Source organism: Euprymna scolopes, chromosome 11 (genome assembly GCF_053919585.1).
Source record: "Euprymna scolopes isolate OS-2025 chromosome 11, ASM5391958v1, whole genome shotgun sequence".
Classification (NCBI taxonomy): domain Eukaryota; kingdom Metazoa; phylum Mollusca; class Cephalopoda; order Sepiida; family Sepiolidae; genus Euprymna; species Euprymna scolopes.
This window is the reverse complement of record NC_136492.1, coordinates 59,595,997-59,609,409: the sequence shown is the minus strand read 5'-3', so window position 1 is coordinate 59,609,409 and position 13,413 is coordinate 59,595,997. Positions and strand designations below refer to the sequence as shown.

At 30.3% G+C, this 13,413-nt stretch overlaps 1 protein-coding gene across 13 annotated transcripts in view; it reads right to left on the bottom strand.

Moving 5' to 3' along the window:
* LOC145287867 (anoctamin-4-like) overlaps positions 1-13,413 on the bottom strand; it is a 746,862-nt gene that overhangs the window by 193,548 nt on the left and 539,901 nt on the right. For all 13 annotated transcript variants that reach the window (XM_080135748.1, XM_080135749.1, XM_080135750.1 and 10 more), the window contains 2 exons: positions 13,167-13,346; positions 2,301-2,399 (listed from right to left, as the gene is read on the bottom strand). In XM_080135748.1, the coding sequence (XP_079991874.1) occupies positions 2,301-2,399; positions 13,167-13,346 (279 nt within the window). The remainder of the gene's footprint in view (positions 1-2,300; positions 2,400-13,166; positions 13,347-13,413) is intronic.

Sequence of the window (13,413 nt, the reverse complement as noted above, 5' to 3'; positions counted from 1 at the left end):
AAGTAGTTGGTCGCCATCTTTAATGCCTCAAGAACACACTGAATTAAATGAAAGAATAAACAGAATAAAAAGAGTTTCATTTACGATTATACATTCATAATTTTGAATAAATAGAAAACGTCTTTGAAAACCTGTTTAAAACGCCAATATTTGATTAAAAATAATTAGATAACTTTTAAACTTGGCTTTTCTAATTACCTTCGGATAGTATAATATCCAGTTTTTTTTTTTTTTTTTTTTTTTTTTTTTTTTTTTTAATAAATTACAAAGTTTTTTGCCTTTGGCTCGTGTTGTCATCGAGGTGGTCATACATAACAGGTAGAGAACATTTCTAATTTTAACTTTACGTGCCGGTGCCAGTAGTGTAACGAGATTTGAAAAAAAAAAAAAAAAAAAAGAAAAAAAAAAAAAGCTTTTAAAAGCATCTTAAAAAAATTAAAAAATTTTAACAGAAAAATATCTTTGAAACCACGTTTAAGGTGCAAATATTAAAAATCATTAGATCCTTTTAAGTTTAACATTTGTTCTAATTAATTTCGGATAGTAAAGAAAAATTCAAGGCATTTTGTTTCAAATTTTAATTTTCTAAAAGAGTCTTCTGAGAGCTTTTTACCAAATCTTAATATATATATAATTTGAGGTTGCTATTTTCCACAGGTAAGGTAACCAGTGAAATATAACGAGGTTAATACAAGAGTGCTCAATACCGAAGTAGAGCAAGTTACACTTTCAATTTGTCTTTACATAAGCAGTAATTTGTTGCTACACAGTCATGAGCAGGTTTCGGTCTTCTAGTATTTAGAGACCTTTTCAGGCAATAATGCTTATATTCAAAAGCGGAATTCTTAATCTTAATTCTTAAGAATTCCGCTTTTTAATATAAGCATTGTTGCCCGAAAAGGTCTCTAGTTACTAAATACAAGACCGAAACATGGTCATGACTGTAATAACAAATTACTGCTTATGTAAAGACAAATTGAAAGTATATATAAATTTATTTCAAGATTTGTCAAAGATAACATGAATGCTAAAATAGAAATACGTAAACTGATTACTACTTAAAGATTGCATGTTAAAAGTCTTTACATTCAGAATCCAAATACGCATGGATTGCCAAGGTAAACAGAATGCACGGGATATGTAAAGAACCATGGTTGAATATCCGAGTGAAAATTGCGACCCATAAATGGAACATGTGAACATAAATGCAACATATTTGCGAAAACATATCAAAACGTACAGCTAAATGAAACGCATCAACTCAGCTCTAAATCAACGCCCACAACAAATCAAACCTCAATTTTAAATCTTGCAAGTGCAAATCTTGTTTTTCTATTTCAAAATTGAATAGTTCCTCACTTTTTCCAAGTAATAACGCAAGGGAAATTATTTACTGTTGTTCAAGGTAAATAACTGCATATATAATTTGCCAACAGTGGTCTTAATTGTGCATTAAGTTTATATTATATATAATCCACTATGTACGTCTAATGCGATTAAAAGGTTATATTTACTTATTGTGTTCTTCCTAATGAAACTAACCCATGGTTTAAATTTTATTAAAACCATAGGTTTATTACATAAGATTATGCAGATTCTGAATTTTTTTTAAACTATCATTTAAAGCCATTTAATTGTGCAGGTAATTCAGCCATTTTAAGACCGTCTAATTATTCAAGCCAATTGACAGTTTATCAAATCATTACGATCGATTATTTTGAAATATTTTGACGTACGAACTTTTGCATTTATTAAGGTTCAAAGATATCTCCATATTATAAACCAGTTCTGCGACGAGTAATCTAGTAAAATATGGAAAGGAAAAAAATGGATAAACAATGCAATCAAATTGAGTAATATAGTGAGAACTAATCTATTTAGAATTCGAAATGGTGGAAGGTTTTAAAAATACAAATTCATTACAGACATGAGAAAAAAAAGCTAGAAAGAAAAAACAAGCAAAAAAAAAAAAATTCTTTTAACGAGTTTTTTTTTTTTGAAAGCTGCAAGTTTAACCGTTAAAAAAATTATTCTGTTGATATCGGTCGTAAAAATTGTTGGGAAGTCAATGAAACTGCAAGTGAAATTGCAAGCATGATCAATAAATAAAAAATCTTTATCCATTGTCTAACTATATTAAACAAACAGTTTCTACTATATAAAATGAAGCTTTACTAAAATTATGATGGAAAAAATATTAAATAAGATAATGGATAAAAAACAAATTTTTAATACCAAACTTTCAATCGAATTATATTACAAAATACACAATTACATTAAAAAAAAAAAAAAAAACTTACCGCAAGAGGCATTTTCATTTTCAGGATTTCAGCATATTGGCACAATACAGGCCATGGAGCATGAATTTTAATAAAATTGGTCTTTCTATCAAAAGAAACCTGTAAAATAAAAGCGAAAAACAGAAATAGATAAAAAAAATTTGTTTTTGTCTATCTATATAAGTATATTTACATTTCACATTTGGATGGAGTAGCAAAATGCGAAAACTTTTTAAAAAATATAGCAGGAATACTCAACATTGTTCGAGAATGAAGTAGGAACACCATGTCCTTTTTCACTTCGAACACTATTATAGTTTTTCTTTTTTTTTCAATTTTATTTCAAATCTTGCCCCAGAAGTAGGTGAAGTTTGGAAAATTAATATTGTACATGCCATTTAAATTTAATACAAGTTTAATATACATATTTGTCTAATAGTGATCTTAGATTTGATGGGTGCTGCAGCAGTAATTTATTTTGCTTAAATTTCTATTGAGACTATTCTGTGGTGAAACATGTTTTTAGAATAATTTGCTTAGATTGGTTCTGACATGATGAGAACATCAGGTTGATAAACCTAATAATTCTCGTCCGGTTTGGAATTATTTGTTCTGATATAGAGCAAACCTATCCTTTGTATCCGTTTTCGTTGGAGTGCTCCGTAAAAATATCTAAATATTAATGTTTTGAGGACTTGCTATTGATTTGGGGAAATCTCAACTTCTGCTGTATATTGAAGGGGGACACATCCCGGTATTTAATTAGAAACAAAGTAATTAGGATCGAAGATAATTATTATTAAAAGGAGAATGCTGGAATCGAACTCGATTATCCAAAGTTAAAATGAATACATATTGTTATTTAGATATGATTCCAGGAATGCAGTGGAATTATCCATTGTAGTTAGAAATAATTATAAATCAGATTTAGGCCAGAGAGAGTAACAGACAATCAAATTAGGGAATGTCGTTTGTGTCACCAGGACACGTGTTGGAAGGATATGCACATCTCTCTTCATATAATCTATCTCTTATTATAAATGTTGTCATGTCCCCGTTATGCGTCCCTAGTAACCCTTTATCAACACAGAACTTTAGAAATTTTCCGTAGATAAACACATGTAATGTTCTTTCTAACAGATGAAAAAAAGTTATTTATTTTCTTCCTTTACTATACCAGTTGCCGACACGTTTTTAACACCAATACTTTGCTTTCTGACCGCCATGTCGACCGGCTGTCAATACACGGCATCAGACACCGCTTGCTGGCTGGGCGGCTCGCTTTTAAAGTGTTAAAAGTAAGAGGATCACATACTTCTCGAGTTTAACTTTCTAATCGCCATCCGCCTTTTCCTTCCCTTTTTCTTCTTCCGATCTTTATACTTATATAGGCTTTCTACCCCGTGACGTGACACCCACGCTAGGAATTAAAATGACTCGGCACACAAGTCATCTTAATAGCGTTACACACCCAGAACATAGGTTAAATGTATGAATGTTGTATTGTGCTTTTAATCCCGTATTATAAACATTAGGAGGATAATGAAAACTTCAATTAGATAGCTAACAACAATTTAATTGTAGGTGACATCGCCAGTACAGTGATCCCATAAAGGTTTCGAAGGAAGCGATAACTCTGTAATTAGTGGGAAGCAAATATCTTGAACAGAAATGCAAATACAACAAATAAAGTGTGTAGTTATACATCAGTCTGACTGCAAAGTGCACGTGAATAGCGCATAAAATTGGTGCTAACGTAAAGATATATTCTCCCGGTTTTCATAAGTCGAAGAGTTTATTATTATCTGTAGGGTGAAATACCACAACAGAATTAATAGCTTTTATAAAAAATTGGTACTTTCGCACTGCGAGTCAAGAAAAAATAACCAACGTACTATGAGAACTAAAGTATATACAGAAAGGGAAGAAAAAAATGACAAAAAAAATGATTTAAAAAAAAAAAAAAAATGACAAAAAAAAAATGACAGAAAAAAAAATGACAGAAAAAAAAATGACAGAAAAAAAAATGACAGAAAAAAAAATGACAGAAAAAAAAATGACAGAAAAAAAAATGACAGAAAAAAAAATGACAGAAAAAAAAATGACAGAAAAAAAAATGACAGAAAAAAAAATGACAGAAAAAAAAATGACAGAAAAAAAAATGACAGAAAAAAAAATGACAGAAAAAAAAATGACAGAAAAAAAAATGACAGAAAAAAAAATGACAGAAAAAAAAATGACAGAAAAAAAAATGACAGAAAAAAAAATGACAGAAAAAAAAATGACAGAAAAAAAAATGACAGAAAAAAAAATGACAGAAAAAAAAATGACAGAAAAAAAAATGACAGAAAAAAAAATGACAGAAAAAAAAATGACAGAAAAAAAAATGACAGAAAAAAAAATGACAGAAAAAAAAATGACAGAAAAAAAAATGACAGAAAAAAAAAATGACAGAAAAAAAAAATGACAGAAAAAAAAAATGACAGAAAAAAAAATGACAGAAAAAAAAATGACAGAAAAAAAAATGACAGAAAAAAAAATGACAGTAAAAAAAATGACAGTAAAAAAAATGACAGTAAAAAAAATGACAGTAAAAAAAATGACAGTAAAAAAAATGACAGTAAAAAAAATGACAGTAAAAAAAATGACAGTAAAAAAAATGACAGTAAAAAAAATGACAGTAAAAAAAATGACAGTAAAAAAAATGACAGTAAAAAAAATGACAGTAAAAAAAATGACAGTAAAAAAAATGACAGTAAAAAAAATGACAGTAAAAAAAATGACAGTAAAAAAAATGACAGTAAAAAAAATGACAGTAAAAAAAATGACAGTAAAAAAAATGACAGTAAAAAAAATGACAGTAAAAAAAATGACAGTAAAAAAAATGACAGTAAAAAAAATGACAGTAAAAAAAATGACAGTAAAAAAAATGACAGTAAAAAAAATGACAGTAAAAAAAATGACAGTAAAAAAAATGACAGTAAAAAAAATGACAGTAAAAAAAATGACAGTAAAAAAAATGAAAGAAAAAAATGAAAGAAAAAAATGAAAAAAAAAAAATGAAAAAAAAAATGAAAAAAAAAAATGAAAAAAAAAAATGAAAAAAAAAAATGAAAAAAAAAAATGAAAAAAAAAAATGAAAAAAAAAAATGAAAAAAAAAAATGAAAAAAAAAAATGAAAAAAAAAAATGAAAAAAAAAATGAAAAAAAAAATGAAAAAAAAAATGAAAAAAAAAATGAAAAAAAAAAATGAAAAAAAAAAAATGAAAAAAAAAATGAAAAATGAAAAAAAAATGAAAGAAAAGAAAAAATGAAAGAAAAAAATGAAAGAAAAAAATGAAAGAAAAAATGAAAGAAAAAATGAAAGAAAAAATGAAAGAAAAAATGAAAGAAAAAATGAAAGAAAAAAGAAAAAAAGAAAAAATGAAAGGAAAAAATGAAAAAAAGAAAAAATGAAAGGAAAAAATGAAAAAAAATGAAAGGAAAAAATGAAAGAAAAAATGAAAGAAAATGAAAAAAAATAAAAGAAAAAAATGAAAGAAAAACTGAAAGAAAAAATGAAAGAAAAAATGAAAGAAAAAAATGAAAGAAAAAAAGAAAAGAAATCTACCGTAAGAATTACAAACATTTTACTGTTTTATTATCTTTTTAGACAGTTGCTTTTTTATTTTTGTGGGGTGGGAGTAATAACTTTTTTTCAAAGAAAAGTTTGGAGCAGCCGACGACTGCAGTTTATGTAAAACAATTGTTTATGCGATTTATTTTACAGCAAAAAAAAAAAAATCTTTATTTTTTGTATATATATTTTTTGCGGTTTTCAGTTATTTATTGTTGGTTAGGCGTAAACATTTTTGTTCAACGTGCGGTTGTTTCTTGAGGAGAGCCTATTTCTTTAAGGATAGTATTTTCTACTGATTGAAGTAAAGCAGCTTACGACGGCAAAGTAAGGCTGAGAAAGGTTAAATAATGTAGAAGGAGGAAATTCCTGAACCGGGTAGCTTTCTGTTATATGCTTTATGATGGAGACAAAAGCTTTCCAAATCTTTGTCTCCACAAATTCATTAAAATACATGTCGAGCAGGTCGCGGTTAGTTCCACACCCTTATTTCATTGTTTCGCGTCTTTCAACATCCTCTCCTTATGATTTGTGGAAGCCCTAGTCGTAGTGTCCACGAAGTGAAGACTGGTTAAAACTAAGATGTTTTTACCCTTTTGATGCTACTTTGCAGTATGCTTTCTAGCAATCGGAAACTATCGTGGTCCCCGGCAGTATGTACTTTTTTTATTAACGGAAGAAGGGTTTCTGATTTACGATCTGGGACTGTGACAAGAAAACCCTTCTCAGTAGGTACGGGCAATTAATGGCGGCTTCGGTTAATCATAATTTTTTTAAATTTGTCGAGTACTTTTTTTTATTGTATTTGAAAGATTATAGTTTAAAGATAATTTCTCAAAAAAAAAAAAGTGTGAAATAAAAAATACATGGAATAATTTTGTCTCAAATCTGAAAAACCCTAGATTTCACGTAAAAATTCATTATGATAAAAATTGCGTTTACATTTTTCTGGCAAGAAAAATCTAAGTTTTCTGGCATTATTTCCAAGTTAAGTATTAAGTTTAAGTCTTAAGATAATGAATTAATACAATAAATGTACTTAACTTTTGCAAAAAAAGTCATAATTATCCAAAAATGTACCACTGGTAGCAACGAGACTCGTTCATTCGTATCAAAATAAACTCTCGCGGCAAAATTGAAATATGTATGGAAGGACAAATTAGACATAGTTTATGTCTTTATTCCGGCATACCGAGCGACTTTTTTTCTTTTTTTTTTTTTTTTTTGGAGCCGAAGACCCTCCTTCCTTTATTTAAAAATGCATAAAAGTTTATTAAATTCATTATACTACTGACAATTTATTCTTTGAAAAAAAAAAAAAAAGTTAGCGCTATTATTTATTAATATTAATACAGAATTACAGTTGGTTAAAAAAACAATTTATAATCATTGAAAAATTATTTTATTTTTATTTTGTTACAAATTACGATGATTTATTTACATAAAAAAAGCAAAAATAAATTCTTGCGTTTTTTAAAAAAAGCAAAAATAAATTCTTGCGTTTTTTATTTACTACTGAAAACCATAACTTTAGTAAAGGTATTTTTTGTTTAAACAAAATAATACATTTTCACTAAGGTTTAAATAAAAATAATTAGATCATTATATTCCGCGATCATTTGATAAATACTGAAAATTTCATTAAAACTGGTTAATTTCCTGACTTTTAGTGAATTCTTAAGTAAAGGGAGGGGTCAAAATGTTTATACATTTTGAGCATCGGCATTCATTTTGCCCGTACCTACTTCTCAGCAGAGTTGTATCCCTCCGAAGACAGAGCGATTCGACGACCTTCCCAACATTATGTTTTCATCTGTTGAAAACGGACTCGTCAATTCCACTGTGTGCCCTGGGCCTCCGATCTGCTGGGGATTCATTAGGAAATAGTCCTAGTAAATATCCCCAGGAAGTTTTTTTTTCCAGTCAGTGAGAGTGTGACTGATCCGACCCGATATCACACTCTCGCCGTAGGTTTTTGTGTTGCCATTTCGAACGCCCACAAATATATGAATCGTATAATCGTAGGTGGCAGGAGATGGGACCTCTCGATAAACGTGCCATGGCGCAAGGATATCATTGTCTGCAATGGCTATTAGTCCCCGCCTCCAGCCAAAACCATTGTTTACGTTTTGTTTCTTCATAATGCATTTTCGCCGACAGGTTTGCAATCTCCTCTCCGTTGCTAGCAGTTGGTTTTCTTGACAGAAACAAGGTCGGTTTCTGTGGATTTACAAATCATTTCCAGCCTGGATTAATTCGTTTTCTTTATTTTATTTATTTTTTGTTGTTGTTTGTTGTTTGTGATTGAATAAACGCAATGAAACTCGCTCGTTATAATTGGCGTCTTTTTACGCCGGTTGTTGCCAAGCGCGACTCACAGAAAAACGGTCACTAAAATGCAGAAGTACCAAAATATTTACACTATTAAATAATTAAAAATTAACCTTGTGTTTAACGTTTTTCTTTTGTCGGGAAGTAAAAACGAAAAAATATTTAATTTTTTAATTGCAACTAACTACACTAGAAGTAATTTAATCCATTTGTACAAGAAGTGCAGGAGTATTTCTAAGAAATACAATATGTACAAGTACTTTAACAGTGAATGCTCTGACGAACTGCAAGCACTTGTGCCCCCTCGACGTAAATACTCTCCGACAAGCAGCTAAATCCCACCCCTTCATGGTAGAGATCCCTAGATGTAAGAGAGCCTTCTACTTGTGTGAGCCTTTTCTAGTCTCACAAAAAAATGCGTTCACATCTCAAGCTATATTACTTGTCATATACATACGCGCCCACGTCCACACACGTACACATATTCACGTTTGCGTATATACACACACGCGCTAACGTACGCACATACACGCATGCATGGACAACGTCACTTCCCTTTTCAAAGGAAATCCATACATGCGCAAAAGACCACAGGAAACACCGATAAATGCAAAAGCAATAAGCAGCTTCTTTCTTTTCAGACCAGTTTCCTAGCTGGACGGTCTACGGACCGACAGCGTGCCTCACGCCACTTGCTACTATGTGGGACAAAAAGCCAACAGACAGTACGTACACTTTATACGCTTTCTCTCTCCATGAACTGGATTGACATTCTCACTCTTTCTCTATCTACTACTTGTGCCAGAGAACACCACTGCGTAGCTGACGGCTACCATGGCGCACAGTTTAACTGATGTCAACCCTCTATCTTTTTCTTTGTCTACACGCTGGACTATCATTCCCATTTTCCACTACATCCCTCACTTCTCTTCCCAGACGCGAACAAACGATAATGACCCGAACGTGAGATGAACACACATTTCCTTTTCTTTCTACACCACCAGTCCCGCAACAAACGATGGTTACACCCACGCGGACATGAACACGTGTTATACCTAAAACATTCATTCTTTCAACAGTAAATAAACGACACGTTTATCTTATCCAGCAATTGAGTTTTTGTTTCCTTCATTCCATTCGTTTCATTATTTTTCTTTTGTAACGGGATTAAGATTTATATATCCTAGTCCTCTACATACTCTAGTAGTTTCTTCCCCAGAACAGCTAGATTTTGGAATTCCCTTCCGGGCCCCTGCTTCCCCAACTGTACTGACATGCAGAAATTCAAGTGTAACGTGAACCGACATCTTGCTGCCCAACTCCCTACGCAGTACTCATGATGCTTATGTCGCTGATAGTAGCCCCCTACAACAGTTTGGGGTGAAAATGTGAAAAAAAAAAAAATGTACGATAAAAACACAAAGTAAATCTAAAGCATGCAATTTTTTAAACAATATTTGAATCCAAGGGAAATAACTCATTGTAGCTTTCATTATTTTTCGTCCAGCTTTTAATATAATTTCTGTTCAAATTTTTATATTCATAGATATTTTCAGAATAATAATATTGTCGAAATGAAAAGAAAATTGGATATTTCTGCATTTTCGGACTCGTTTTTCCATGAATGTTGCCTCGGCATCTCCAGTCAGCTTATATAGATTGTCAGAGCATGGCAAAAATGCTCAGCTAATGAAAAATCGATTGATTATAGGACATGAGAAACACTAGGTACGTGCAAAATGAATGACGATGCTGATGCTCAAAATATATAAACATTTTGAACCCTCCCTTTACTTAAAAATTCACCAAAAATCAGGAAATTAAACAATTTTAATGAAATCTTCAGTATTTATCAAATAATGATCGTGGAAAAATAATTACTTCATTATAATGAAGCAATTATTTTTATTTAAACCTGAGTGGAAATGTATTCTTTGTTTAAATAAAAAATACCTTTACTACATTTATGGTTTTCAGTAGTAAATAAAAAACACAATTTATTTTTGCTTTTTTTTATATGTTTGCTTATATAAATAAAGCATCGTAATTTGTAACAATGAAAAAAAATAATTTTTACAGGAACATTACGAAAAAAGCCCCTAAAGTCCGTATTAATGAATTCGATATAACTCTAAGAAAAAAGAATTTCTCGAACTACCGATATTACCATTGAATTAAGCATTGTTTATTTAATATTTTCACACACAAAAAATTATAATAGCAAAAATATTTCTACTTTTTTTAATTACAGATTTCGCATAATTTTTATATGCAAGATTTTAATTTCCTTGCAAGAATGTGAAACTTTCGGGGTAGCATAATTTTCATATAATCTCGATCAACAATTAAAAAATTAATTTAAAAACAGGAACTCAAAAAATAAATTAAAAAATGATAAAAATTGATACAAACGTTCAGAATAGGAATGTATGAATGCACGTCTGGAAAAAAAAAATCTGGCACCTCCACCTCCTTTTACTATCATGACTTCATTTTGAAACAGCGTTTCGATCGGCTGAAATTTTGGGCCTCCTTATAATAAAATTTTAGGTTGTTGCGTTTTTGGCGAACGGTAAATTACTTGCTTTTTGAGGGCTAATTAAGTTATTTTTGCACAAACAAGGTGTTTTTTTTTTTTAATTTTTAAAAATTTAATTCAATATCTTAGGACTTTACTAATTATCTTTGAAATAGACCCCGGAAACTAATATTTATCTTTTAAAGGATTTTTACAATGAATTTATTTAACTTCAAAATGTAGCTGAATTGGTTAGCTCGCCGTGAAAACATTTTTCATAACTTTTTTTTCACATGTACAAATTTTTTCCTTTAGAAAAAAAACTTTAGTCTCTAATTTTTCAAATGCAATAAAAAAGTAGTCGGAAACCTACAAAAAAAATGATAAATCGGCTTTCAAAACTAGGTCCCCCTATTTTTGCCCGTACCTAGTATACACATACTAGCAGTTCAGCCAGACTTTGCTCGGGCCCTATGTACTGTTCATAACTCGCCCTACGTGTGAATACACTTTATGTAAGATTTCAAATGTTTAAACCAAAAATTGTCAGAGGCAGTTCTTTAACTGACCCCTTAACATTTATTATTTTGGTCTCAAATCAAAATACAAAGTTTTACACATGTCCAAGTTACCTACATCTAAAATTTCAAGTCTTTAGACCCAAAATTGGCGGGGGAGTTTGGTAGAATCTGCAAAGGTCAACTCTTTAAACTTTGACAGCCAAATTTTCGCCCCAACACTGATTAAAATGCTTGCTGCATGTCTGAATACCCGTTATGTATAGATTTCAAATGTTTAGATTGGCTGAGTAATTTGCTAGACACCGCAAAGGTCAACTATTCTGAACTTTGACCCCTTCGCAGTTCAAATTTTCGACCCAAACCGATTAAAAAAAGCTTGCCCTATCTCTGAATACACTTTTTGTAAAATTTCAAATGTCTAGACCAGAAATTGGCTGAGTAATTTGGTAGAGACAGCAAGGGTCAAATTTATTTTTAATTCTGGCCCTAATTTTGACTTATTAACATTTATTTTTTTTGGGGGGGGGCTCAATTCCAATTAAAAAGTTTGATCCAAGTCCAAGTAACCTACATTTAAAATTTCAAGTGTCTAGATCAAAAATTGGCGGAGGAGTTTGGTAGAGTTTTCAAAGGTCAAATCGTTGAACTTTGAGCTCTTGACAGCCAAATTTCTGGCTGAAAATTGATTAAAAAGATTTTTCCCAATCTCAATACCTCTAATGTCAAATCTCGAGTCTGTAGACTGGAAATTGACAGAGTTGTTTGGTAGGGAAATGTATGCACACAGACAGACATTTTCACACACACATACACACACGTATGTGTAATGTTATATGTAAAGAATTAATAAACGGAAAGGGGATAAATGAAGACCAAATACAAGACCACAAAAAAGACATCAAACAAGCCATGTGGAAAGAATCGATATTTCACCTCGGTTTATTGGAAGCTTATTCACGATTGCAGATACAGCCCATATGATGGTCTTATATTTGCTCTTCATATTTCCCTTTTGATTTTTCTTACATATGCACATATATATGTGCATATGAATTTTTTTTTCCGTGTGGCTTATTTGATGTTTTTGTCTTATATTTGTTATAAAGAATTTATATATAACATCAAATTATATATATATATATATATATATATATATATATATATATATCCTCATACTTTCACTACACCGATGAAGACTGAAGGATCGGTCGAAAATTATGTACTTATAAAAAAAAGTTTTTAATTTTTCTTCATAATATTATTTTGTATTCCTGCACGTCACCAATTGAAAACGAATAAAGAAAAGTTATAAGCTTTTATACTTTTCGTATTCTTTTTTATTCATTATATATATATATATATATATATATATATATATATATATATATGTGGAGGTGTGTGAATGTACGGTGCAAATATTAATTTGAGTAAATTATTATTTTAATTTTTTTTTTACACGAAGATCAATAATTTCTATTTGCTTTATTTGAACAAGGTCTTGGGGTGTAACGAATACAAGAGCTTAGTAACAATCAGTAATATACTTCTGGGGGTTAGAGCTTCAATCTTTCCGTGCAGGCGATACTAAGAATAAAACTACAAATTACTTCAGACTAAGTCATAGCTGACGGAACAAAAGCCAAGTACCCCAGAGAAGATGCACATGAAGGAAGGTCAGAGATTACTTTAGCAGAAACGTTTGAATAACACACAAGATGGAAATAGTGTGAATAATTTACATACAAATTTAAGCAAACGTTGAAAGAAACATAAATCGTTATGGAGTATCAAAATTTTTTAATGATACTTCCAGAGGAAAGAATTTTTTCACAAGTGATTAAAAAAAAAAAAAATCAAATAAAAATTTTTTTTAAAATCAAATAAGAAAAGCAAGTGCTCACATCTTTTTTTGAATATTCCAACTGTAGATCCTGATTCCGGAGACTTTCTTCAAACCGTTTTCTTCTTTGCTGCTTTTTCTGTTCTTCGTGGCTTGTTTCCTTCCCATCTTCGTATGCCAAAACATAATCAATCTTTCGAATACCATCGTCAAAATACTGTGACTTCCGATAAAGTGGTGCCTGAAAGATTTAAAAAAATATTTCAAAATAGCGCATCATCTTCAGGATTCTGTTTCATTCCACCAAT